The 26,875-nt window shown below is 52.0% G+C and overlaps 2 protein-coding genes across 2 annotated transcripts in view; one reads left to right on the top strand and one right to left on the bottom strand.

Annotated features, from left to right (window-relative positions):
* The window catches only part of Hjurp (Holliday junction recognition protein), an 18,695-nt gene extending 16,843 nt beyond the window's left edge, over positions 1-1,852 (top strand). The window contains exon 6 of the mRNA XM_029564119.1: positions 252-1,852. Coding sequence (XP_029419979.1) covers positions 252-1,852 — 1,601 coding nt within the window. The remainder of the gene's footprint in view (positions 1-251) is intronic.
* A 5,090-nt stretch (positions 1,853-6,942) lies between these two features.
* Positions 6,943-26,875, bottom strand: part of Mroh2a (maestro heat like repeat family member 2A) — a 43,891-nt gene continuing 23,958 nt past the window's right edge. Inside the window, 22 exon segments of the mRNA XM_008834478.1 lie at positions 6,943-7,052; positions 7,505-7,570; positions 7,862-7,964; positions 8,699-8,830; positions 9,538-9,693; positions 10,283-10,462; positions 10,562-10,711; positions 13,136-13,250; positions 14,403-14,540; positions 14,778-14,862; positions 14,865-14,969; positions 15,039-15,202; positions 16,699-16,854; positions 17,765-17,916; positions 18,558-18,676; positions 19,101-19,244; positions 20,253-20,332; positions 20,334-20,359; positions 22,938-23,033; positions 23,807-23,915; positions 25,696-25,775; positions 26,839-26,847. Of these exon segments, the coding sequence (XP_008832700.1) occupies positions 6,943-7,052; positions 7,505-7,570; positions 7,862-7,964; positions 8,699-8,830; positions 9,538-9,693; positions 10,283-10,462; positions 10,562-10,711; positions 13,136-13,250; positions 14,403-14,540; positions 14,778-14,862; positions 14,865-14,969; positions 15,039-15,202; positions 16,699-16,854; positions 17,765-17,916; positions 18,558-18,676; positions 19,101-19,244; positions 20,253-20,332; positions 20,334-20,359; positions 22,938-23,033; positions 23,807-23,915; positions 25,696-25,775; positions 26,839-26,847 (2,475 nt within the window).

Below are 26,875 nucleotides of genomic sequence, written 5' to 3'. Positions count from 1 at the left end.
AAGTTTTCATACGAAAATAGGAGGAAAAGTAAAGTCAGCACAAGGGGGAGAAGACTTTTTGCAAAGTGGGATGAGAAGTACAAATCTAATTTTGATGACTTAAAAACCCAGTCTCCGAGAAGAGTCCATTCCTAATACCTGTAGAGTGTGTGTCTTGTTTGTGCTGTTATGAGTCCCTCTTAAGCTCCAGGCCCGTAAGTGTGGATGGGTTGAGCCATGATACGCCTTAAATTTGTGTGTTTCTTTCCTAGGATGCCAGGACAGGATCTCTGCAGACAGCCTCAGTGACCCTGAAGCGTTCGTTTCCTCATCTAAAGAGTTGGGTCCCTCACACCCTTGCCCAGCCGACATGACCATTGCACCCAGAAACATCAGTCTTTCCTTACTGAGCACTAGCAGTGACAGCTACTTAAATAGCCAGTCCTTTGAGGCTGATGACATTTGCAACGTGACAATTAGCGACTTGTATGCGGGCATGCTGCATTCAATGAGTCGACTACTGAGTTCAAAGCCATCGTGCATAATCTCCACAAAGACATACATCAGTCAGAACTGGAACCCCAGGAGGACGCTCCTGCGAAGGAGCAGGGTGCAGAGGAGCTCCAGTCGGAGGTCTGCACCCTCCTCAGAGGTCAGAGTGTTAGGGAACTGTGAGAACATGCTGCACATGGCTCGTCATAAGACAGGCTTAAAGCTGGAAAAGGCTTTTCTTGAAGGAAGCAAACTCCAAATCCATAAATCCAGTCCAGCGTGGAAGAAATTTCAAGTGGCACCCCGGAAGCATCCTTCATGGACTTACTTGGATTTCGACACAGTGTGCCATCTTGATTGGGAAGATAGACTGAAGGCATTAAAATGGTTAATATCCCCTGTTAAAATAGTTTCCAGACCAAGGATGCTTCAGGGCCAAGCAGAGAGTTGGTACAGAGAGATTGACATCAGGTTTGACAAGCTCCATCGGGAGTGTTGCCTAACTTCCAGGAAGAAGCCTCGCCTGTCTGGCCCCCCCAGGTCCTGGGCTGTGGGTGTGCACAGAGGTGGTTCTAAAAGCCCAGGTAGCTCCCAGGGCTTAGAAACCCACAGGCCGAGAGAAAAAAAAAGGTTAAGTGAGGCTTTCCAAGACCTTGGCAAAGTGCCTGTCAGATCAGGTAGACACCCCCCAAAGAGCAAGCCCTCTTCATCCCTGTCAGAGGACAGCTCCACATGGAGCCCAGGCCACTTCGGACAGACACCTGGCCTTTTTCTTCAAGGACGAAATTCTGGGCCAATCAGAAAGGCAGTGTTACCCAGCACAGCTATTTCAGCACAACAGATGGGCCCTTGGGACTGCGGAAGGAGTCGCTATGATGAGATTAAAGAAGAGTTCAAAAAGCTTTATCAGAAGTATTGCCTGATGTCCCCTCAGCAGACGAAGGCGCCCCTGCGAGTTAGCGTATCTCCAAGGAAGGCCAGTCAAGCAGAGGGTGTCTTAGGAACACTGAGTCTAGACTCTGCCTTCCAGGGTTCCCAGAAATTGTCACCATCACCCCAGTGGTGCATAGAAAGCCCACGGGATTCACCTGGAACTCAGGGTCATATGCCTTTGGGAACTGTTAGTGTTGTCCGGAGGAACCCTCAGTTCCCTGTGAAGAGACGGAGGCTGTCGTACCGTGTGTGTGGACACCAAGCTGATTCTCGGGATTCCTCAGGAAGTGCTGTGTGTCTCTTCAGAGACAGGCTGAGGAGACTCCCAGACGGTGGGACTGGCCGTTGTGAGTTGCTGACAGTTTTCCATAAATGCCAGGTCCTTGGCTTGGCAGACCCCACAGTGGCACCCGATTCCACTGCTCCCAGCTGCTCATCCTCTGACTGAGATGTGGGCTGGGAGTTTGACTGTAGATTTTGTTTCTAGTTGGGCAGGTGAGGCAGCGACCCTCACCTCCTATTTACCCAACCAGATGAGTGATTCTTCCAGGTGGTGGTTTCCATAAGTATCCCATTGTCTGGATTTTCCCCGTTGAGCCTTGCGGCCCTCCCCTTCCCAACAGCCCCCTCCTCTCAGCCTCTGTCCAGCTGTCTCCCCTGCTACACCACACACCACCATCCTGCCCCGCTTGTCTTCCCAGCCACCCAGCCAGGCACAGCCATCGCCACATCTCCTGATGGTACTCAGGGCTTCCCACCCCCTTTCTTCCCAACGCCACACCTTTCCTCCATCTGTCCGCTGTCTTCCCTCCGTCTGTCCGCTGTCTTCCTACTTCCTCCGTCTGTCCGCTCTCTTCCTACTTCGTCTGTCCGCTCTCTTCCTACTTCCTCCGTCTGTCCACTCTCTTCCCTACTTCCCCTTGCATGCTCTTCCGCCCCTGTGCAGGGGAGCACCTCTTGTCTGGGCACCCCGTGCTGCAGGACAACATAGTCTAGACATGGGCAGATCCACACATTGGGGCATAATGCAGAACCCCGCTCACTCAGACACTTGATCAGTCCTTCCTAAGTGCTGGAATTACCTGCGTGGCTCACCCAGCTTTGCGAGCCTGCCCTAGTCCCAGTGCAGGTCTTTGGTGTTACCCGGTCAGGTAAGGGACTTCTCTTGTCCAGTCACTAGGGGACTTTGGCTCTGCAGAGAATAGCACCAACTACCTGCCTGGAGCTCCACACTCAGTTCCCGGCAGTTCCTCCAGCTCGCCCAGAATGGAAAGGCCTTAGCCTGATGCCTTTTCCAGTTCTACCCTGAACCCCAGTGTGAACACCTTTAACTGTTTTCTCAGTTTTCTTCTACCAAAGCTGTCAGTTTCTTGGAGAGGGGACCAGATCTCCACAAGCTTGATAGCATAAAGAAAGCTGGTGGCCAGAGTCTAGTGCTGGGCCAGTGAGCCTTGGTGAGCCTTACTCCATTCCCACAAGAACCACTGGATGGGATGGGCAGGTTCTGTCTCTGCTTGTTAGTAAGAAGACAGTCTCTGTCTGCTAACTGCCAAATTCATTCAGGCTGGCTCGGTTGGACTGGGCCTTAAGCCCAAGGACTCACCCCCAAGACACACAGCCCACATGGGAGCCTGGGATTACAGTGACCTTTCCGTCCTTCTGCTGTTACCGTAGTCGTATAGCGTAGTATTCCTAGGGCTCCGTCATTGGCTTGGTGACATTTTCCACAGTGAACAGTGTTTACATGACTGCAGCAGGCGCTAAGCTGCGGCCAGCATGGAGGTTCTGGTGGAATCTCATTCTCCTCATGGTCTCTTCTAGGGAAAAGAAGAGCACACCTTTCAGGATGGAAGAGGAAAACAAGTTTTGTTAGAGGGGTCTTGTTGCCTCGCCACTCGCTGTCTGTTTTCAGGGTCTCGGTGTCACTGTGTCCCCCAGACTGACCTCAGATCTGCCTCCCCGTAACTGGGATTACAAGCACACTCTGCCACACTGTCAGCTGGCTTTGCTCTGCTTGTATGCGTGCTTGGCTGACTATCTGCCCGTGGTGCAGGTTCAAGGCAGCTGGATCCACAGGAAGTTCCAGGTGTGGAGAGTGTGGCTAAAGTTGCAGTCAGCACGTCGGTGCCAACTCTGTAGCCTGTCTGTCTCATATTCTCTTCTCCATTAGTCATGCCCAGAGTGCTCTCCGCACAGTGTCTGTTTGTTAGAATGCCATTTGCTTATAGAACCTTTAAGCCCTGCACACAGTGGTCCTTGAAGGAAATATGATTGCTCCAGTCTTCAAACGTGAGACCCATGAGCTTGGTGTGCTCCCTGTTAGAGGACAACTAGCTGAGTTATGTGATTCTTGTATAAGCAGTTCCCACTGTCTTGCTGGTTTTAGACAAAAACACATTAAACAATCCTGAATCCATCTCAACACTGGTAGGCAGGCAGCTGCCATGGCACCTCACTGTTTCTACTGAGGCTGCTGGTAATTGGGTGTCAACAGTGTTTTAAATGAAAATCTTCAACTATTCCGTGCACAGTGACTATCCTGCCAACCATCTGCCATTTGGTGACAGTCTTTGGTACACTGCTGACTTGCATTTTTCAATAAAAGGTTAAAGATTGAATTGCGTGCTGTTTTTCCCGTCACCCTCCCTAAGCAACTACGCTCCTGCTCCCACCCTTTCTCCTTTCTGGTGTCCAGCCTGGACCACATTCACGGTGTATATAACAGTTTACCGCAGGCTAGGTGGCTTGAACTGCAGAGATGCATTTCCTTGGGTTTTAAGGGTATAGGCAGAGTTGAGAGCACACACTTGGCCAGTTCTGGTGAGGTCTCTCTTCCTGGCCTTGAAAAATGCCTCGTGGCAAAGAGAGAAACCATCTGGTGTCTGTCTCTTCCTATGCAGACCCTCTTCCTACTATCCCTGTCAGGCGTGTCTCACATAATCCCAGCTCTGGGGAAGCTGAAGCAAGAGGATCATTGAGTTCAAGGCCAACCTGGGCCACAAGAGTAAGATCTGTCCAAAAACAGTGCCATTCCGTTTTGAGGGTCCAACCTCAGGACCTCACGTAACCCTCGATGCTTTCCACGTCTCCCACTTCCAGATACTGTGACACTGAGCTTCTAGGGCTTTGCCACCTGGATCTCAAGAACTCAAGTTGGTCCAGCACTGAGTTGATGAGGACAGGCCTACGCTGCCTGCAGCTGCAAGCCCGGCATTCTGCAGGAGGCTCACGTTTCCCTCACAGCAGGGTGTAGGCAAAAGTGCTGCCAAGGTGGCGTGGCCTCTGCTCCTCTAGGCCTTTCCCTTAGGCTGCTGCCTCCGAGAGCACAGTCCATCATTTCCTCTCAGGAAACCATCACTCCTTCCCAGGACTGGCCCTCACCTCCTGCTCAAACCCGGCAGGCCTGAAGCCCCACTTCTGTCCAGGCCTGGCCTGGATGCCAGAAGGGCTGAGAAAACTCAGTGCTCTGGTGTCCAGTAGAAGGTGAACCTGGTTGGGCATGGGTAGAAGCCAGTTTACAGGATCTACTCCTTAAGGACCCTATGACTGGTAAGTTCTCTGCTTTTAATTCGCACAAGTAATATAATATTTTGTATTCTGCAGCTTTGTTTCAAGAGCTTTGCATTTAACAAGAGCTGGCACATGTGGGCGCTGTGGTTTAAATGCTCCTCTGAGTGGTGGCACTGGGGAAGATGCACCTCACAGGCAGCACAGTCAGGGCGAGGGGTGTGGTGGATTCCTTTACCCAATTAGGGATTCTACATCCTGAAAGGGGTTAAGGAATGTCTCGTGGGACCTTATTGCATTCTCGGGGTGGTTATAAAAGCCCAAACCTGACCCCTCCCAGCTCTCTAGCCTCCTGTTTTCAAGACATGCCACCTCTTGCCACACACATTCCCTCCATCTGCCATGAAGCCTGTTGGCACCATGCCATTTAGATTTCCAAAGATGTGAGCTAAACCTTTATAGAGCACTCAGCCTCAAGTAGTTCATGATAGTAATGTGAAACTGGTGCGCTGGACTGCTCGTGTTAAGAGTTTCACAGGCAGCTCATTCATTGTCCTGGGTGTCTGGATAGGAGCATGTGGCTTGCGATCAACCCTTGTACACATATAAACCTGTTTGCAGCACACTTAGAGGGTAGTAGATAGGGTATGGCTTCCACTTCCCCAGTTGCCTTCTCAAATGTTTGCCCAGTGCTCACTCTGCCCAGCAGTGTAAGAACTACCATTTGACCCCATGGTTCCTCTGCATTTTTTTTTTTTTTTTTTTTTTTTTTTTTAGGTTCTAGGGATGAAACCAAGGCTGGGCATGCTGCCTGGGATCCTGGCTTCTCCACTGCCCTTAGGACACTCCCTGTTCTATCTGCCCACGTCAGATTGGGTACAGCCTGGATCCATATGAACCAATCCAGCTTCACACAAATTGCTAATAACCTCCCATCTGTGATTGGCTAGTCTGGTACACGCAAAAGTTATTTTTTGTAGTGGTTAAAGAGAGTAAACCCTTCACCTTTGCTGAACTGATTACTTTGGAAAAACCACATTTCTGTGGGTCAGAACACAACATTGCCATTCTGCTGCCCACCTGTTCTAGAAGGGCTCTGCTGGGACGGGGGCGGGGTGTCCTGGCGGATGTGCAGGTATGTTCCATGGCACATCCTGGGCCACTGCTTCCTCTGTGGGAGCCACACAGGTCAGAGATCACCCTGCTAGAGAGGCCTCAGCAGAGTACTGCTCGGGGCTGCTTGAGCATCTCTGTCCAGGGAGGGGCCCTGTGTGGAAGAGCTGGAAAGCCCTGTGAGCCTGCCCTGACCCCACAGCTAGACCTTTGTCGCCATCCCGACTGAGGGAAGGTTTGCCTTCGCTCTCTTCTCTTCACCCTGTGAGTTTCTCAGACATGGAACTAATTATTACCCCGGACTCCTGTTCCATCAGCCCAAATACACTCTCTTCTCTTCACCCTGTGAGTTTCTCAGACATGGAACTAATTATTACCCCTGGACTCCTGTTCCATCAGCCCAAATACACTTTGATGACCTGAGGTCTCTGTGGGAAGGGTGAGGGTGGGCTCCGAGAGAACATCGCTTCCTAGATGAGGCTCCTGGGTTGCTGTGGTCAGCTGGGGCAGCAGCTGCCTCTCCCTTTAGGAATGGAGTCCTGGGGACAGAGGCCAGATGCTAGGTTCACCTGCTACTGGGCATCACGCCGGATTGTGGGTGCACATTAGCACGTGGGAGAGCTGAGCAGCAAGCCCACAGAGGCTTGGGTGCCTGTGGGCTGTGTGTTCAACCCCTGGGACAGTGAGGATGAACAGACCGTTGGGGCTGAGGCTGCCTTTTGCCCCTTCATTAGCTCTGGGATGTGGTGCACACAGTCGGGCAGCATCCAAGGAGCAGTGTAGGTTTAGTTCAGTGGGAGAAGGGGAAAAGATACTCGTTATTTTGCAATAGGATTTTTCCTGCAAGTGAAAACTGATTTGTTTGCTGAGGGCAGTCTGGCACTCTGGTGAAGCAGTACACATCTGATATCTGGGCCCTTAGGGCAGCCCTCTGGGTGAAGCCAAGAGCCACTGCTAGCCGCAGCCATCCAGGACTTTGAGGGTCTCCAGGGCAGCCCTCCTGACCCCAGCCTCTCAATCCAGCTTAGCTCCTGGAGAGCTGAGGGGCACAGAAAGGAAGGAACAGGCTTCCCAGTCAGGACAACACACCCTGTGCCTGCTGCAGGCCACGGTGGGCTGACACCTGCAGGGCCACACTGGGAACCACCTGGGTGTGGAGCTAGAAGTGGGCAAGGGGAGCTGAGTGTCCCCACGTCCTCCACAGACCTGTCAGGGCCCCCGCCACAGACCCTGGCTGCGGAATTGGGACAGAGGCAGCCCAAGTACCCGATAGGCACAGCACAGGACAGCGTGGACTCTGCCTATCAAAGGGACTTACGGGGACACTCTCCTGGATACAGCCATCTCGGCATCTCCGTGCCTAGCTACTCCCGCTCCCCCAAACAGCCCACAACAAAGGGTCACCCAGGCCCTCCCTGGGGATGCTCTGGAAGTCTCAGTGAGCTGCAGACTTAGTGCAACCCAGTCTGCACTACTTAACAATTCCGAAGTCCCGGGAGGTCCATCTTCTTCAGGTAATGGGCAGACATGTGCTTGACGATAATCACTGAAACAACAGCCACACAGACACCCCTTATACCAAGATGAGGTCAACAGGTACACCGTGCTGCCTCCCTCCCTGCTAGAGGCGTCTTGACACATGACGTCAGCCAAGGGTTTGTCAGGCCAGAGTTGGCCAGGAGCACTCTCAAGATCCATAAAGTCCAGTCTGAGAGCATCCCAGGGGTCTAGGTTAGACCTCAGTTTCTATAGCAGCTCCGCTGCCCATCTTCCCATCCAGAGCTGGGATTGACCAGGTGGCTTCAAGGTCCCCAAGTCTGAAGATGTGTCTGCTCACCTGCCAGGCTGCAGGCAGTGATTCTGATCCATGACAAGTCACTTTTCACATAAGTCATCGTTTCCAGCAGGAAGCTACGGAGAACAGCAGGCTTTTTCTGGGCCTGAGAAAAGAAAATGACATCACTGTGGAAGGCAAGACTGGGATGGAGAGCATTCCCATCTGCCTGATGTGTCAGTGCCCTTGCACATGGTGGGGTCAGCCCAGAGAGGGCAAGTCCCTTCCAAGCACCACAAAGCACATTAGCGTCTAGGCCCGGGAACACCCTTAGCACCTGGCTTCATTTTTGCCTGACTCTAGAGCAACTTTGCATTTGTCCCAACCCTGTGCTTCCAAAACCCTAGCCACTGAGAGGCATGGCCCCTGAGCATGGGAATGTGGTCGACAGCAGTGTCAGGGACCGTCCTGGACTTTGAAGACTGTACCAAAGAAATGCAAAATTACCACAATAATAATTTTAACTTTTGCTGGGCATGGTGGCACACACCTTTAATCCCAGGACTTGGGAGGGGAGGCAGAGGCAGGTGGATCTCTGTGAGTTCAAGGCCAGCCTGATCTGCAAAGCGAGTTCCAGGCCAGCTGGGGCTACAAGGAGACCCTGTCTCAAAAAGATAATAATTTTAACTTTGATCACATCAAAATGATCATAATCTGATTATTTGGGATTAAATGCATCATCAGAAGTACTTTTATCTCGCTTTCTGAATGTGGCAGTTAGAAAATGTGATGTAGGTGCCCTTGCTCTGAACAAGAAGGTGAACAAGAGGCAGACAAAGGCAGGCAGAAGGCACTGAGCTCCAAACTAGCCCACAGCTACCTGCAGTGGTCCCCTCTCACCAGGATGGAGCACATGTTTGTCTGGAAAACCATCATCTGGTCATTGGTGCTGTCATCGCTGCGCCCCAAGAGGCTCTCCAGGGACCTCGAGCCCCAGAAGTGTACACACTGAATCATGGTAACCATACATTCCTGGAGGGATACAGGACGGCAGGAGAGGCATCAGTGTGCTGCGTGCAGGATGCCGTTTCATGTGTGGAGACGGGCTGCTGCAGAGAGGCTGGTGCAGACAGAGCACAGAAGAGCTGGGCTGGAGACTCCCAGGAGGCCACCTTGCATCTGCAAAAAGCCCCTGGGGGACAGCGCTGTGTCACATGCCTCTAGCCAGCACTTCCCTCAGCAGCCCTGTAGGAGGTGGGGTCGGGAGCCCAGTTGGGATGGACAGGCCTCTGCCTCTTCTATTGCGTTCTCCTACTCCCAAGTTGCTGGGGCCTTAGAGAGAAAGGAGAAGCCAGGCCAGGGCCTCTCTGCAACTCTCAGCAGCCCCAACATGGGGTGTACCCATAGGTAACTTCAAGGGGAGATTTAAGACCAGTTGTAATGGGTACCAAGTCTAAGTCCACCCAAAGTAGCCTGCAAGGTACCAAAAGAAGGAAAAGGAATTGGACAGAGGCGAGCTGTAGGCAGTGACCAGAGCAAACAGGCGCCACAGGATGCTTCTCACAGAACCAGCTAGCTTTGGTGGCCCCTGTCCCAGCTTGCAGGACGGATAGCTGATCAAGTGAGAGAAGAAAAGCCCGGAGCCAGCAGACCCCCTCGAGACTGCAGGCCAGGATATTGGACACAGATAAGGGTGTGTGTGTCTAACCCGGGCCATGCTGGAGCAGGGTGTGTCTCACCTGGGCCACGCTGGAGAAGGGGTCCTGGCAGTGCTGCAGGAGCGGGATGCAGACTTTCTTCACCTCCCCTTTGAAGAAATGCTTCTTGGAAATCCCAACCACCTTTGCAAGCTTCCAGAAGAGGACAAATGCCTTCATGCGCAGAAGCCCACTCTCCTGAGGCCAAGAGGGGTACAAACCAGCTGGCTTCAGGAGCCCCGCGAAACCCCAGCCTTTCTCCACAAGACCATTCCAGTGCCCTCGAGCCTTTTGGACCCCTCTGTCAGGACAGTCTGTCCTTCCTCACATAGCATTCAAAGGGACTGGGCATGACTGGTCTTTCAGCTCATCCCAAAGATGATATGAAAGGGGCTAGGAGGAATCTGAACGCACCCCACTGACTGCGCGGGCCCAGACGGCAGGCGCCCGGGGAGCATGTGTGAGCTGTAAGGAGTTAAGGAGCAATGTTACCTCCTAGCAGGGCCGTCTTTGGAGGGAATTAGGATTAGATGAGGTTGTAAAGATGGTGTCCCCATGACAGCATTAGAGGCTTTAAAGGAAGAGAAGGACTCAAGTTTGCTTCATCTCACCTTGTAACACAGCAGAAGGCCCTCACCAGAAGCCAGCACCATGCTCCTAGGCTTCACAGTCTCCAAACACATAAACTACACAAATCTCTACGTTTTATAAATCATCCAATCTCAGGTATTTTGTTATAGCAACAGCAAACACTAAGATACTGAGAGAAATACTCCTCTGGACTCACGTTGTCAAAGAAAGCCCCGCACTGTTCAGAGATGGCCTCAAAAGAGGCCAGGTCCCCCTCTCGGAGCTCAGCCAGGATCTTGGTCAGGGCCTCCATGCTTTCTGCTATCACACTGCTGCTCGCCTGGCTGTGCAAGGGACTCAAGCACTTCTCCAGCAGGAGCTTGCGGTACTGCTTCACCTGGGGTTCAGAGGGCTCGGTCGCACTCCATGTGGCCTAGCGGAGTGTACCCACATAGCCCTCAGCCCCCAGGACTCGGGCCAGGGGCCCATGTGGTACCTTCCGGGAAGCACCGAGGGCCATGTTGCCCAGGGCATGCAGGGAGAGCACCTGAAGGACTTCGTCTTTGTCCTGCCCCACACCCTTCTCCAGCATCACCAGTGCCGGCCTCAGCAGCTTCTCCTGGTACAGAACCCGGTGGCTCATGAACTAGAAAGAGGAGCAGGTCTGTTATCCCTGGTGGATGTCCACTTCTCAGCAACAGCGGTGGTGGCAGGATGGAACGCAGAATGACCACTGAGCAGGAGGGAGGAGACCAGCACCCCAATCTCCACTTCAGAAGAGATGAGACAGCTGCCCTGGGCTTGTGGGTTTCAGTAAGGAACTATGTGGGAACTATATGTGTAGAGACTTACTGTTCTTCAGCTGCTGTGGGCAAGAGCCTTGCCCACCTGTGTGTGATCAGAATACAAGCATGAGTCCCAGCCATCTGACAGAATCTCCACCAGACTGGTGCTCAGTGTCAGGACCTCAGGCCAGTGCAGACCCCGTGGATATGTGTGTGTGCATGCACACACATGTCTGCAGGTGCTTACCCCTGTGTGGGCCTCTGGAGTTGGTACCCTCTCCTAACACTCCACCCCTTGTTTTTTGAGACAAGGTCTCTCAGTGAGCCTGGAGCTTACTGGTTCAGCTAGACTGGCTGGCCAGCAAGTCCCCAGGATCTTCCTGTCTCCACCCTTCCCCTACTCCCAGCACTAGGCTTACAGGCATAATGTGGGTGCTGGGATCTGAACTCAGGTCCTCCTGCTTGTGCAACTTTACCAACCCACTGAGCCATCTCCTCTAGTCTCATGAGGGTGTTTTAAAGAGTTCTAAAGGAAACTAAACATCAAGTCGGTGGCCCCTGGGACAAGAGGAATGCGCTGGTCTAGTGACCAGTGCCACATCCCATGCCTTGAGACCCTCATGCCCAGCTGCTCTGCCTTCCAGCCAGTCTGCACAGGCATCCACCCGAGCATTCCACAGCTCTTCATTGCTCTAGACATCCCTAGAGCTCCCAGAAGGGCCAGGCAGGGTGAGAAGTAATGACCACACCTCACATTTTACCCACCCTTCAGGACAATGTCCAAACTTCTCAGCTTGTGATAAAAATAATAGTGTAGGTGCTGGGGAAATAACTCAGTAAAGTGCTTGCCTTGCATGCTTAGGCATGACAAGAGCCTGAGTTCAAACCCCAGAACCCATATTTTTTTTAAAAGTCAGGCATGGTAGTGTGCTTGTAATCCCAATGCTGGGGAGGGGGCGGGGACAGGTAGACCCCTGAGGCTGACTGGCCAGCCAGTGAGTTCTAGGTCAGTAAGAGAACCTGTCTCCGAATAGATATATCCTGTGGAACAACACCCAAGGTTGTCCTTTGGCCTCACACATGCACATGTGCACAGAAACACGTGCTCCCATGTACATGTGAAGAACTACAAGAAACATTAATTCCACTCACGTTCTGAGCACACTAATCCCGTGCTCTACCACTGAGCCACGCCCCAACCCTTTGAGTCTGAATTTTAAACATCAGTGGCGTAGCATTCAGTGTCTACCCTGCAACCAAGTAGTGTGCACTTATCTGATTGAATTCTCAGCAAAGCCCTGAAAAGCAGGTTCTGTGATTCCCACTTCAGCAGTTGCAGAAGTTGAAGCTTGGAGACCTTAAGGAACTTGTCTGAGGCTGCCCAGCTGCTGTGTGGAGAAGCCAGATTCTCTTCGTGCCGTTTGATGCAGCTCCTGTGCCAGGCCCTTGCCCAGCTTCCAGCCACTCAGGGCTGTAAATCTCTTCCCAGCATTGTTTTGGGGATCCACAGAGACTCCAAACATGGACAGAATCCATGAGCTTGTAAAGCTTGATGACTGTCCCCAGTTGGTTGTGCATGAGGCAGGAGCTTTTGCACAGGACGAAAAAGCCAAAGGTCATTTGTGTTTGTTTATGTGGTAGAAAACACCTTGAGGGACACGATGCCTGGGAGCTGCTTGAAGTGTGGTCAGTGTCCACCAGTAAGCTTTCCGTGGTTGTCTTACTCCCCCTACCCAGCAGCAGCCAGGCCGGCCCAGGGGCAGACTGACTACTTCTCAGCTCTGAGGCCCTTCACAGCTTTGCTGACTGCCACCCGCTGCACACGGGCTGGCATCGTGCAGACAGTGAAATTTCCTCTAAAACTTCCCTGGCCAGTTCTCCCAAGACTCCATCCATGCTCCAGCTGCGTAACAGGGGCCTGGGGCCATGACATCCTCCTGCTTTCTTGTGTGGCAGGGCCAGCACCTCTCAGAGCCTTCGGGCAGGAGCCTCCCCGGCCCACGCTGAGGAGCCCCTTGGCTTGCTCCACTCACTCTGCTGTACGTCAGCACTTTGCCTCAGGTGGGGTCTCAGACTCTGCTCGCCCTTCCCGTCAGGCCTTGCGTTACTGGTGAGAGCAGTCAAGGAGGGAATGCACATGCTAAGCGGGGCTCACCAGTTCCCTGAACCCAGGTCCTCAGAGACCATGTGCCTGGCCAGCAGATGAACTGATGAACCATCCTAGGAAGCCTATGGACACCCACCCCTGTCCACTCACACCCTCCTCCCAGGGCTGGGCGCCTCACTTCCACACAGATGGCTGTGCTACTGACCCTGCAGCTCAGGACCTCGGAGCCCATGCCCCTGAGCACCAGCTCCACCAGCCTCTGCATGTAGCACTCCACGTTCTGCACGCACAGCCTGCAGAGGAGAGAAGGGGGCCCCGGGGCAGGAAGTCATCGTGCAGCTGCCTGGTGCCAGCCGGAAGGGGACTGGGGCAAATGTCTCAACATCTCTCCTTCCCCAGGGGAGTTGGGGGATACCAGCAAAATGCTTTCTAACCCCTTTAGTTGTTGGGAGATCTCTGTTATGCAAAGTCGAAGCCCCTTCACACCAGACAGCTCATGCAGCTCGGGTTATGTGCTGCGGGCTCCTTTCATAGCGGGGTGTCTTCCTGGCATCTTTCCTGTCTCTCCTTTTGAAGTGGCCGCCACAAATGCCATAACATCGACATGGCCTCTGGCTCTAGGCATATCATGCCTTCCTGTGTGATTTTTACAGGCGGCCAGGAGTCTAGCAGTGTGGCAGAAATCCACTTCCACATGTAAATAGAATGCCTCACAAAGCATCTAACAGCCAAAGCTTTTACCACTACCCCCATGGTATAAAATATCCTAGCCTTCTCTTAACAGTGGGAGATTGGGTCAGAGACTGGATCCCAGAGATTGGGTCCCAGAGAGAATAAAGCTGTAAGCACAGACTGAGCCAAGCCTTGAGTCTTGTGTACCAGCGACCCGATCCCCCCCGGAGGGCAGCACTCTCTGTTACCGACCCACGGACACTAGCTTTCGCCGTCTTCATACTCCTTCACTGCGTGGCTCAGTGGCCAGGAGCCTCGCATCCTGAGGAAGGGTACACGGGTGAAATAGAGACGGGATTCCGGCTGGACAATGCTCCAGTAGCAGAGTAAGCTCTCAGCACCAGAGAAGTTGCGACAGCCACCAGCTGTCGCCAGCTCCAGAGACACGGGCCGAGATGCCGGGAAAGCCTGCAGGGCACCCGCCGCTCCCAGAGCCTCAGCTTCCCAGAGCAGTCTGCAGATCCACAGGGAGTGAGCGCACCCTGCGCCCAGAGAGAGCGCAGTCTCCCCATATTTAGTGATCTGGACCAGGAAGGCCTGGAGGCCTCCTGTGCTCTTGGGTGCCCCTCCTCTTTCTGTCCACACATCTACCTCTGCTGCCCCTGACCCAGAATTCAGGACATGCGTCAATGTGGCAGTGACCCCAGAAAGGAGACAACCAGCTATGCCATTCATGGGAGTCTTCTGTCCAACCCCATGACACCCAGCTTCACCTGGCCAGCAGGCTCACTCCTTCCAGGAAGGTCCCTCCATTCTCCAGCAGGGTCCACACAGACTGCTCCTCCAGTGCCTGTGCCAGGGGCTCTCTGTTGATCCTCCTGACCAAAAGCTGCAGGGATCTGACCGTGACCCTGGAGGGAAGTGAGCAAAGGTGAGCCTGCTGCAGAGGGCTAAGGGGACGGTCACAAGAGACAGAGGTCTGAACACTCTGAAACCTACACTTTACTGAACATGGATGGGAGGAGACTGGGAGGTGCCTGTACAGTGAGGATTTGTAGAACCCATCAACTTTCAAAGGACAGCTGGAGACCATGTCCAGCCCAAGCCTGCCGCCTGGCACCACGCCCCTCCCTCCTGCCCTCGCGCACCTCTGCAGGGTCATCTCCTGGGGCAGGGGTCCTGTGGGGACCAGCCTCCAGGTCTTCAGGATGGGAGAGGTGGCCTCTGGCCGAGGCTGCTGCTGAGCTTCAGCACGAAGGTATAGAGCAGGTCGGGGAAGAGGCCCTGGAGTCTGTCATCCGGCCCCATCTTCTCCATGAGGAGGGGGATGGTGCAGAGGTCTGCAGGGAGACGGGCCAGCATCAGGACTTCACCCTAACACTCCTGAGGAGCCCGACAGCCGCTGCCACTCACCATCAGAGGGTCCACGGCTGCCAGGCGCCAGATGTCAGCCTTCGAGGTGGCATTTTTCCTGGGGGTGAAACTCGACTGCAGCTGGCCCAGCAGACCATGGAGCATGGTCCGTGCAAAGGGCATGTTCTCTGCCACAGCCAGCCACACTTATGTTAGGTGGCTAGCCAAAGAAGGAATAAAAGGTCTCCAGAGCCACTAAAAGACCACATGATTGGGCCAGGTTCCTCACTTTCTCTACAGGACCAACGACTTAGAAAGCCACAGCCCCCTGGCATGTGACTAATTCTAGCACTCGGGAGGTAGAGGCAGGAACATCAGGAGTTCAAGGCCAATTTTAGCTGCTTAAGGAATTTGAGGCTAGCCTAGGCTACATGACTCAAAACAAAGAGGTGAAAAAGGAAGAAAATGGCCATCTTGACCACAAGGCCAAACCCGTGGCCCTGCTGGGAAGGAAAACACCCCTGGCCTGACAGTGACCATTTCAGTTACAGAGCCCTGTAAAAAGCTAGAAATCTGGTAAGTTCTGAAGAGCTAAAGCAGCACATCTAACAAGTAAATAAACAGACATGCAAACTGTGTATTGGAACACGCAACACCAGTGCAAAAACACAGGGTGAATTCATGGCCAGGAAAGACACTGCCGGGGGTTATGCAGGGCGCACACCGCTCATAACACCAAATGCAAAGAAGCCACTGGGGTATAGGAAACAAGGCCCTGCAGTGCTGGGCCCAACTCTACCAACAGCCACATGTGCCCACCACAGGATTTGGGACAGCCCACTGAACTCAGTTGCAATCTTATGTGACCTTGAACGGATGGACCAGCTAAGCCCCATCCAGGACTGACCCATGAACTATGTGCTGACATTTTCTAAGTATCTGTGCTGGTGCAGTTTAGCAGCAATATCTAATCAAGACAGATGTGGAGGACATAAGTGACAGCTAGAGAGGCACGGCCACCAAGAAGGCCAGCAAGACCTGGGGATCTGCTGATCGAGGTCACTGCACACAGCCCTCTCCCTTGCACCTTGCAAGGCTCCCTTAGGAGAAGCCCTATCGTGATGGAGCCATGCCTGAGCTGCATGCATGTCAGCCCCTGTAGCTGCAGATCTAAGGCTTAACTGGGAATTTTCTCCGTTCACAACTGCCTCATCTCACTGATCATTGCAGACTTAGCTGCTCTGCAGGACAGGTGGCCTCTTTCTGGGCCCTGCCCAAGTGAATCTGTTACCTCCCAACATTCTTCCCATATTTGGTGCCAAAGTGAGGGGGCCTCCGTGCTTCAGTTGTGGCTGGAAGTGAGGGAACTTAAGTAAATCACTTGTCCTTAGGCTATGTTCTGAAAGGCACAGGATGGACTGGAATATCTCAGAGGTTCGGAGACCCAGACCTGGAAAGCCATGCTCTGTGCCTTTCCTGTTCCCCACAGGGAAGGAAAGGGCTATCACAGGAGGATGTCCTGGACTCTGTGGGTGTTACCCCAGAGGGGACAGCCAGGACACAGGAGGAGTTATGGAACCCAGATTCCAGCTCAGTCTCATGAAGTGATAAGGCTGGATTCAGGGTCAGTGGCTCAGCAGAGACAGATGCCTCCTACAGGACACAGGGGTACAGGGCCCAGGCTTCCCAGCCATGTCCACCCCCCTAGGCACCCACCTCTCCATGGGCAGTGGCTGCCTCAGGAGTGACGTGAGGACGGTCTCTTGGTGGTAGTGGGCCAGCAAGAGGATGCCTTCGATGAGGCACCGCCTCACCTCTGGGTGGTCTACTACTGGCAAGTGGACCAGGATGGCACCCTGGATCTCAGCTACCCGAGGAGATGGGCATCTCCTAGGGGTTGTTTGGGACTGGTGATGGTTAGTTTTAACTGCCCGCACAACCTAGAATCACCTGGGACGGGAGTCTTAATGAGGAATTATCTCAATCAGGCTGGCTTATGGGCATGAAGACTGTCTGGTTGCTAATTGAGGTGGGAAGACCCAACCCACTGGGTGATACCATTCCCTAAGCCGCTTTCTGAACTAATTATGTAAGCGTGAAGAAAGCAGCAAGCAAGCTGCTCTTGACTGTGGATGTGATGTGACGAGCTGCCTGAGTTCCTGCCTTGACTTCCGTTCAGTGATGAACTGTGACCTGGAAATGCACACCAAATAAACCCTTGTCGTCCCTAAGTTGTGTTTGGCGAAAAGAAACTACAACAGCCCCCCTGTAAGACACCCCTCCTTCAGGGAGCTTGAGGGTAGGTTGGACCCCCCAAAGCCTTCGTCGGCAAGCCAATTGGTCTCAATTGTTCATTAAGTATTCAAGGGGAGCAGGTGCTGTGCCCCAAGAGATGCCTTGGGCCTTTGGCACCTCATCTACTCACTGACCAGCTACAATTCATCAGGTTGCTCTCTTGTTCTGAGCTCTGTCTCCTCTTCTTTAGTACCTGTGGTTTGCTGGAAGCCGTCAACCTCAGTGTGCGTGCCGCTCGTACTCGCCCCATGGGTCAGCCTCAGTGTGCGTGCTGCCCGTACTTGCCCCATGGGTCAGCCTCAGCCCCATTCCCAGATAGCCCCCCTGGCTATACTACCTTGTCCTCTAGTTGTTCTGAGCTCTGTCTCCTCTTCTTTAGTACCTGTGGTTTGCTGGAAGCCATCAACCTCAGTGTGCGTGCCGCCCGTACTCGCCCCATGGGTCAGCCTCAGCCCCATTCCCAGATAGCCCCCCTGGCTATGCTACCTTGTCCTCTATCTCCGTGACCCGCATCTGGAGGAAGATGCCTATCCAGATGACAGTGGCCTTGTCGTGCCGCAAGTCCATGGCTCCAGTGTTCTCACAGAGCTTCTGGGTGAGCGACACAACCTCTTCGCAGTTAAACTCAGGGCAGACCACCTATGAGCAGAACAAGATGGGATTCCAGGCTCCTCCACTCCTGTCTCAAAAGGCTAACTGATGCCGGCACAGCCAGCTTCCCAAGGCCTCAGAGTATACCCAGCCTCTCTCACTCCTCGTCACCGGCCCCACACGCTGCCTGGATCCCATACCAGGTCGTTCCATTGTCACAGCACTGCCTTGCAGCCTCGTGTCCTGGGCTTGGACACCTTCTGACCTTGCCCTGCTGTTTTGTAAGCCACGCTTACACCAGGAAGCTGCCTCTGCCCCAACTCCCCTTGGCAGAAATGACCTCACATCCCACTCCCTTGAAGTCCAAGGCCTATTTCCAAGACTCTGGGAATTTCCTCTGTTGGAGTGTCATCAGCACGCTTGGGTTCGAAGGCCACTCCACAGAGTCTGCCTGGATCGTTCCCACAGCCCCGTCCATACGCACTGTAGCAGCATGTCATAGGGACCCAGAGAGCCGATCAGAGAACATTAGACATCTACCCTGTATGAGCCAGCCATTCCAAGCCATTTCAATATAGATGTACCGGGTGTACCAAAGGCTGGGGAGAAGTGACCACCCCCCACAGGGTGACAATATTGGATATACAGTCCACGGGAAGTTTTTGCCCCCAAGAGCAGCCTGTTATCACCTTGGCGATTCTGGAGGAAGCAGTAAAAATCTTCTCCATGTCTGTGCCCTGGCGGTCCTCCTTACATTTCTCCAGCTCCCTCTCCTTAGGCTCTCCCCATAAGGAACATATCTGGCTTACTGTCCGGACTACAATCAGACGCGATCAGCAGGAGAGACAATCTAGCCTGCTCCTCCAGCATCTACACATCCCCTCTCTTCTAGCCTCTGTTTTCACTGTTCTTCCTGCCTGGTGAGCACCACCTCTACACACAGCTCAGACCTGCTAACCCTCCAGCCCATTTCTAGCCAGTTCAACTGTATGCTTGGTCTTGGCAAACTGAATAAGTCCAGCAGGAGCCCAAGGTGAGTCAACCTCATCTGATGAGACTCTCCTGGAAGCTTCCACGACCTCTTGGTGAGCTCCCCCACCCCCACCACCATTCTCTCTGTTAGCCATGTTTGTCTTCTTGCCTGCCTCCATACAGACCACATTTCTCTCTATGGCAGGTCTCTATCAACAGTCCCTGTCCCCAAGAGACCCCCATGTCCTGTCTTCCCCTACCATGAAGATCTAGCAGGCTGGACAGGACATTAGTTGAAGCCAGACGAGTTCTGTGGGGGTCACAGGTGCATGGAGCAATGAGTCCCACCAGTGTGCCAAACTGTCCCAGCTTTAGGGGGATCCGAGGGAAAAGAGACAACAGAGCTCACGCCTTTATTCTCACAAGCGCATCTGAGGCCACCCAGGGGCGGCGAAAGGGCAACTAGAAAGGGTGTGCACTAGCCGCTGTCTACCTCCCACCCACATGTCAGTCTCCTCAGCCCCTCCTCTAACAGATCAATCAACCAGTATCAGAGAAGTCCTGGCTCAGCACTCCCCGTGGGTCAGCTCTGCCCTGCTCTGAATGCCCAGACATCTGCTATAGTCCTGCCACTGAGCTCTGGATTCCAAACGAAACCAGTCGCTGGATGTGTGGCCTGGGCGGGGGGGCGGCTCAACTCTCAGTCTCTCGAGCTCCCTGTCTTTGAAGTGAACCAATGACACCTTCTCTCAGGCAACATTAGGAGACACGGAATCCAGGTGTGGATGCACACATTGTGTGCAGCATCTGAACGTCCTTAGCATTGCTCTTGGCTCTTGCTTGGCCAAGCCTTCCTCCCCACTTCCATTCAGGTGCTCCAGTGGCTCAACACCACCTCAAGACTGGAGGCCATCCCTGCACTCTGGCCCTGGCATACCACCATCCTGTCCACAGCCATCCCCAAGAATAGGACAGCCAGAGCTCAGAGCCAACACGTGTGGAAGAGAGACCTTGTGTTGAGGGTGCCAGTTAGCCACTTTGTTCTAGATTTCCTGGTGCCCATGATACTTGTTAAGCTTGATGAAGTTTATGACTCTGTGGCGGTTCATCTTCTTATTCTAAGTAGATACTGTCTTTCCTGTACGGTATTCAGTTGTGTGCTCTTTTTGATTTTATTTTAAAGACAACGCTCACCACTGTGTGAGCTTCAGGCCCTACAAACCCTGGAGCCATATCAAGCTGCAACCCCATCCTCTCCTCCCTTAGCCACCAAGAGCCCTGGCTTGCACATTGCTGCCTCTTCCCAAGGGACTCCTGGGACAGAGCTTGATCTAGTGGTGTTCCCTCCTCTGGACAGAAGGATGAATTCCCTGTGGCTGCATGCTAGCATGGCAGGTTGTAGGGAGGGTAACTCACACAGACACCAATTCTTTGAACGTAGATCTGCATGAGATGGAGATGGAGGGTCATGGCCTTCTCTCGTTCCCACTCTCTCTGACAAGATCCAGTTCTCCAGGAGCTATGTGTAAAGTTGTGAACACAGACGGCTTACCATCTGGGGGCTGGCCAGCCCCATCCTGGCCAGCTTTCAACTTCTGTTCTTCCTACTCAGAGTTTGAATTTCAGTGCTTCTGCGTGGTTCTAGACACTTCTGGCCTTCTTCCCAGACCCTACCATGAAGGAGATGAGGCTATGGGCAGAGGGGCCAGGGGTCTCCAGCCCACTCACCAGGATAGTACTTGGCTGTTATGTGTGTCCTGGCTCTGTAAAGGTACCCAAAACACAGACCAACCTTAACCTCAGGAGGTCGGGGGAGGGGGGTTCTAATACCAAAGTTCTTCTCAGAGTAAAGATCATTACTGTTATACTTTGGATCTGGAATGTCCCCAAAGGCTATGTGTTAAGGGCTTGGTCACCAGCCCATTGACACCTTTAGGAAATGGAGCTTAGTGAAAGGAAGTGAGATGACTGGGGATGTACCCTTGCAGAGGATGTGGGAATTCTGCCCTCTCCTGTTTCTTTCTGCTTCCCAGCAGCCATGAGGTGAACAAAGCCCCACAGTGGCTCCTGGAGTGGCCTCCTGCCACTGCCACAAGCCCAGAGCCACAACCCGACAACCATGGGCTGGAATTTCTGGTACCAAGAGCCAAAATAAACCCTTCCTGCTTTGAAGTTGGTGTGCTCGGATACTTTGCCATGGCAGCAGGAGCTACCACGATTACTACGGCTAAAGAGGGTCACGTCACCATAGTCAACTCATCAAGAGGAGATGCCAACCCTAAATATCTATGCATGCAGTGGCATTGCTAAAGCCATGTGAGGGAAAACTCAGTGGAACAAGAAAGAGAAATAAATCCACAGTGGCGTAAATTTCAGCACCTCTTTCTCAATAACCAATTGAACAGAGAAGAAATCCAAAATGGTACAAAACAAGTGAACAGCACCAAAACCAACATGGCCCAAGTGGCACTAGGGACACGCTACTCAACCACCACAGGGTAACTTTCAATTATACACAAAATAGTTACTCATATTTGGGCAACAGTCCATTTAGAGGGATTTAAAATGCCCCAAGTGTGGTCTCAGACAGCAACGCAGAATCCCAAACAGAAAGAGTTCTGAAATCTTTTTAATTCTGAATAAGCTGCGGATCAAACAAAAAATCCAAACGGAAATTAAAATATAATTTGAACTAAAATAAAATTGTAACACAACATATTAAATATAATAAATTATAAATAAAATACACGTAAAACTGAAAAACAAGTTGACGGCCTTACATTATATGATCCTGATTTCAAGATTTATTTTAATATTAAAGTAATCTGGACAGTGGGGTGGAAATAGAACAAACACATCAGTGGGGTAAAATAAACAGAAAAGTCCACCCATACATGGTCACTTGGTTTTTCAACAAAGACGCAAAAGCAATTCAATGAAGACAAGATAGTCCTCCCGACAAATGGTGACTAACAATTGGTTATCCATATGCAACAGAATTCACATGAACTGTCATTCATACTTCATAAAAAAATTAATTCAAAATATATCATAGATTTAAAACCTAAGAACCCAAGACTTCTAGAACAAAGCATAGTAGAAAAATCAAACTTTGGGCTAGAGACAGTTTTCTTATACTTGACGCTGAATACATGATCCACGAAAGATCTACAGATATGTTAAACCATCAAAATTAAATGTCTCTTTATTGAAGATACTGGGATATTAATGACAAAAAGGCCACACACTAGAAGAAAATATTTTCAGATGACATAATTTATATACTATACATTGAAAGCAAATAACCCATTTTTAAAAGTCTTGCCAGTGCCTTTCAAAAGTGACAAGCCTCGGGCTGGAAAGATGCCTCAGCAGTTAAAGGCTCTTGATGCTCTTTCAGAGGACCTGAGTTGGGTTCCCAGCATCCACATCAGGTGGCTCACAACTACTTGTAATTCTAGCTCCAGGAGATCTAGTGCCCTCTTCTGGCCTCAGTGGGCACCTGCATGCACATACACATACACACAGACACAAACATACACGTAATTTAAAATTTCTGTTTTACGTCTTTTTGAGACAGGGTCTCCCAGTAGCCCCAGCTGGCCTGAAATTTGCTACGTAGACCAGGCTGGCCTAGATATCACAGAGATTCACCTGCTTCTGCCTCCTGAGTGCTGAGATTACAGGTGCGTGCCACCACACCGAGCCTTTAAAGCATGACAAGGCTGTGAAAGAAAAGAACTAAAGAGCTAGTCCGGATTAGAGAGCAGCAGAGAGACATGGCAACTATATAAGGCATCATTCAGACCAGAGCCTGGGAGCAGCTATCAAGGGCATTACAATATAACTAGGACAATTAGTGACATTTGAATATGAATCACAGACTTTGATACAGCATTACATCAACACCAAGTTTCACAACTTTGATTTTTGTAGTAATACACACACACACACACACACACACACACACACACACAATGTATATTAGAGCACATTCCTGCTCCTATATCTGCAACTAATCTTCTAGGCTTCACATACTGCATGTACACGTGTGTGTGTGGTGGGGGGAGCTCTGGACCCTCTGCCAGGTAGCTCACGTGCACAGTCTCCTGCAGCCCTTTGGGATCCAGCTGCCTCTGCATGAGGCCCTCCATCAGCTGCTTCAGGGAGCTCAGGGCATTTGCATACAGGGTCTGAGAGAGAGAGCTGGGAGAGAGAGAGAGAGAGGGACTTTGCAGTCTTGAAGGATACGAATAGCCACCTACCAGGACTCTGCAGGTGTCTGTGTCAGGCTGGGGGGGTGAGACGGTCTGATTGCTGCCCACTTAGTGCTACTCAGACTGTTCTTTACACCCACCTTTTCATGTGAAGTGCAAAGATCTAGAGTGTCTTTCTAGACACTCTTAGAGCCTAGTTCTCCTGACTTTAATCTAGGACAGATCCTTGAGACAGGTAGCACCTGTCCATGAGGATTTATTCTCCTCTTCCACGGTGTAGCTGGGAAACAGATATCTGATCAAGGACTACATATCCCAGCATCCCCTGCATCTAGGTGGAGCTATGCTTCCTGGTCATGGCAGGAGAACAAAACAGCTCATGAGTCTTCTGTACACACTTTCATCCCTCATGTCCAGGGAGAATGCCAATATTGACAACGACTTGAAGCCATGTGTTGATGATATTGAGACCTCTGTCACACTAGGCCCTGGCAGACACAGGAAGCAGTTCCACACTCTTCCCACTAACCGGTGGGGTCCACTTGAATGAGAAATAAACTTGCATGTAGTTAAGCCACTCAGGTTTCAGGGTTTATCTGTTACAGCCACTAGCATTACCTTGCACTGACTAATAGAGCCCACTCCACATTTTGGCCTTGCGAGTGGTTCAGGAAAGTGGAGTCTGCCCATGTCAAGTAATCTTCCAGGTTCTGACCCAGAAGGCAAGGAGGCATCTCCTCAGGGCCTACCTTAATGGGTTCGTTGTCTTCCCCTGGGGGTTGGAGAGAAATGACAGCATGTATGCTGATGTCCATCAGCTCACTGCTTTCCTCTGAGGAGTAGAAAGGCTTCAGTGTGCTGAGGAAAGAAGCAGTGACAACAGGAGTGTTCACAGGGAGCTCAGCCGTTCTGCCCACTGCCTACTCAGGGCAGGGAGCCTGTCACGGAATGAGAGGAGGACATACCACTCTGATTGGGGGCTCAGACATGTGTCCCTGCCCAGGACCCCTGTTCTGCCTGACCACCAGCCTCCAGTATTACATCTGTAGTTGAGGCAGGATTGGGGCGCCCAAGGCCTCCCTCTCTCACTCCTTGTTGACTGCTCTGAGCCTATGAATCTTTCTCTTCCCAGACCACAACCATAGTATCTGCCCTCCCAGGCTGGTCCTGTTCCAGGGTTTTCAAAGTGTCCTGGAGTTTATCAGCAACGGAAACTCTTAAGGTTCCACAGGAGGGAAACCTACTGAGTCAAAGCCCCTGGGTGCATCCTAGCCTGAGTAACCCTCCCAGGGTGGTAGTCAGCTGATTGGTGCATGCTAGCCATTAGCCTTCTAGCCCCTTCACCTGGTTCTCGAGCCTGGTTGCACATCAGAATCGCCAGATATCTTTTTAAGGACCCCCAAGGACCATGCCCAGGCTCTAGAGAGCCTTACACCCAGTCTGGGGTGGGATCAGGGATCAGTGCTATTAACAGCTCCCCGGGGGAGCACCACTGTGCCCCAGAACTGAGATACACTGCCTTAATTAGAAACTCCTCTGGCCTGTACTCCACTCTGCAGGGGTTGAATTCCCAAACCTAGAAATCTAGTCCATGCACTTCAGCCCAGGTCAAAAGTCAAGTGCCAATCTGCACTGGCCTTACTGATAGCCCCTATGGTAAAAAGGCTGAATCCTATTTTCACTGTAGACCCTTCTTTAGAATTTGGTGTGTGGGGGGGTCACCTACAAACACATTCTTCTGTCAGTTCTCACTCATAATTCTGTGTGTATGTGTATGACTTTTCTCAAGTCTTTCCTGGCCTGTGCTCCCTTGAAGGGAGTGGATGTACTCAAAACCTGCCCTTGTGCTGTCTCTTAGAGCAATAAGTAGGTTTGCCAAGAGCCTAAAGATTCCTCCCTTACAGTGAAGTGTCCAAAAGATGAACCAAACATTAATTTCTCAACTGTATAAGTTCTTTCCCTTTCCCCGTCCCCTTCAATGGACTGACACATCCAGGGATCATATGGCATTGTCTAAACCCTGTCAATAAGTAATGTTCACTTTGTTGGCTGAACCCAACCTAAATGTGAAGGATGCCCCGCTAGCTAGCTTCAGCTGTTATTGAGGGCCCAGCCCACTTTGAGTGCCATCCCTGGGCAAGTGGGCCTGGGCAGGAAGAAAGTTATCTTAATGTGAGCTGGGAAGCAAGTCAGTAAGCAGCACTCCTCCATGGTTCCTGCCCCAACTTCCCTCAGTGATGAATTGTGACCTGGAAGTGTAAGCGGAAAGAATCCCTCCCTCCCCGTGGTATTATCACAGTGACAGACAGCTACCTAGGACAGATGCCATCTCCTTGGGATCCTCGCCCAGCCTCACTACCATCCTAAAACAGCCTCTCATTGACCGAAGAGCAGCCCACGCACCTGTCGTTCATCTTCTTATCCACAGAGAAGCAGCCAACTTGAAGTACGGCCAAGGATTCTGGAAAGGAGGACCTCACCTACCAGGCTAGCCCATTGTCCCAGGGAGTTTTTGCCCAATACCACTGTCACAGAGGTGGGAAGAGAAGGTAGAAGGGGTACTGAGCAGTAGTCACAGTAAACTCCGTCCCGACCTTGGGAGACACTTGACGCTCCAGCAGGTCTTGCTCCCACTCGCCTCAGTTGTGAAAGAGCGCCCATCGCCATTGTCCACACGGGAGAAACCAAATGGTCACCCGGTTCTGCCTTGATGATCGCCTGCCCAGCACAGCAGGGTGGTAAACCACTGGCTGCCCAGAGGCTGAGCGACACAAGTGGCAGTGGAATGATCTTGTTCTAGTACAAGGAGGGCCTGGGCCTTTGTGAAGTACCCCAACCTCCTTCCTTCCGTGGCAGCAAAACAGGGAAAGGAGCTGGGTCCACGGTGGGCCCAGGCTTATTGCTCAGGGCTGGCAATACCTTGACATGTGTCCCTGGCCATGTAACTCCCCCGCTAAAGCCCAAGCTCCCTTTCCCATAACAGGCTCATTTAACAGGTTGGGTCAGCTGTCACACAGTGACAGACTTAGGGCCGATGAACGCTCATCTTCCTGTTGCCTCCTGTATCTCCTGCATCTTGCTTCCCAACAAGGACAGCTTTCAGTGCTGCTCAGAGTGTTTCCTGGGACCCAGTGCACTGGCAGCAATAAAGGGGTGGGGAAGTCTGGGGACCAGGGACAGCCACTGGTGCATTGGCTCCATCAGCCTGTAGACAGTTAGCACTTTCTAAACTTCCCATTGTGTGGTTCCCCTTCACCAGGGAGCCTAGAATAATGAAATCCATAGAGGCAGAAGGTGGAGCGGTGGTTACCAGTGACCAGAGAAGGAGAAACGAGGAGTCGGTGTTTAACAAGTTTTGCAAGATGAAGAATTCTAGAGATGGATGGTGGTAAGGGCTATACTGCAGTGTGGATGCGGTTCCACCATCAAACTGGGCATTGGAAATGGTCACAGTGGTGGGTCAGTTGTATGTTTGTGCATCATTTCATGTGTATATGTTCGTATGTGACTCTGTGTGTGTGTGTGCACGCGTCCGTGCTTAAGCCAAATAAACCTTTTCCTCCCCAAGTTGGTATTGGTCAGAGTGTTTTATCACAGCAATGAAGAAACAGACTAGGACAGTGTGTGTGTGTGTGTGTGTGTGTAGGTTTTTTTTTTTTTTGAGACGGTACCCCTGTAGCCCCAGCTTCTGGGAACTCACTATGTAGACCAGGCTGGCCTCAAACTCATAGAGATTGCCTGTCTCTGCTTCCCAAGTGCTGGGATTAAAGGCATGCACCACCACGCCCAGCTGTATATTTTTGATCTTGAATATACAT

The sequence above is a fragment of the Nannospalax galili genome, unplaced genomic scaffold, assembly GCF_000622305.1.
Source record: "Nannospalax galili isolate Female #2095 unplaced genomic scaffold, S.galili_v1.0 scaffold771, whole genome shotgun sequence".
Taxonomy (NCBI): Eukaryota; Metazoa; Chordata; class Mammalia; order Rodentia; family Spalacidae; genus Nannospalax; species Nannospalax galili.
Note: the sequence above shows the minus strand (reverse complement) of the source record. Positions and strands in the feature narration are given on the sequence as shown.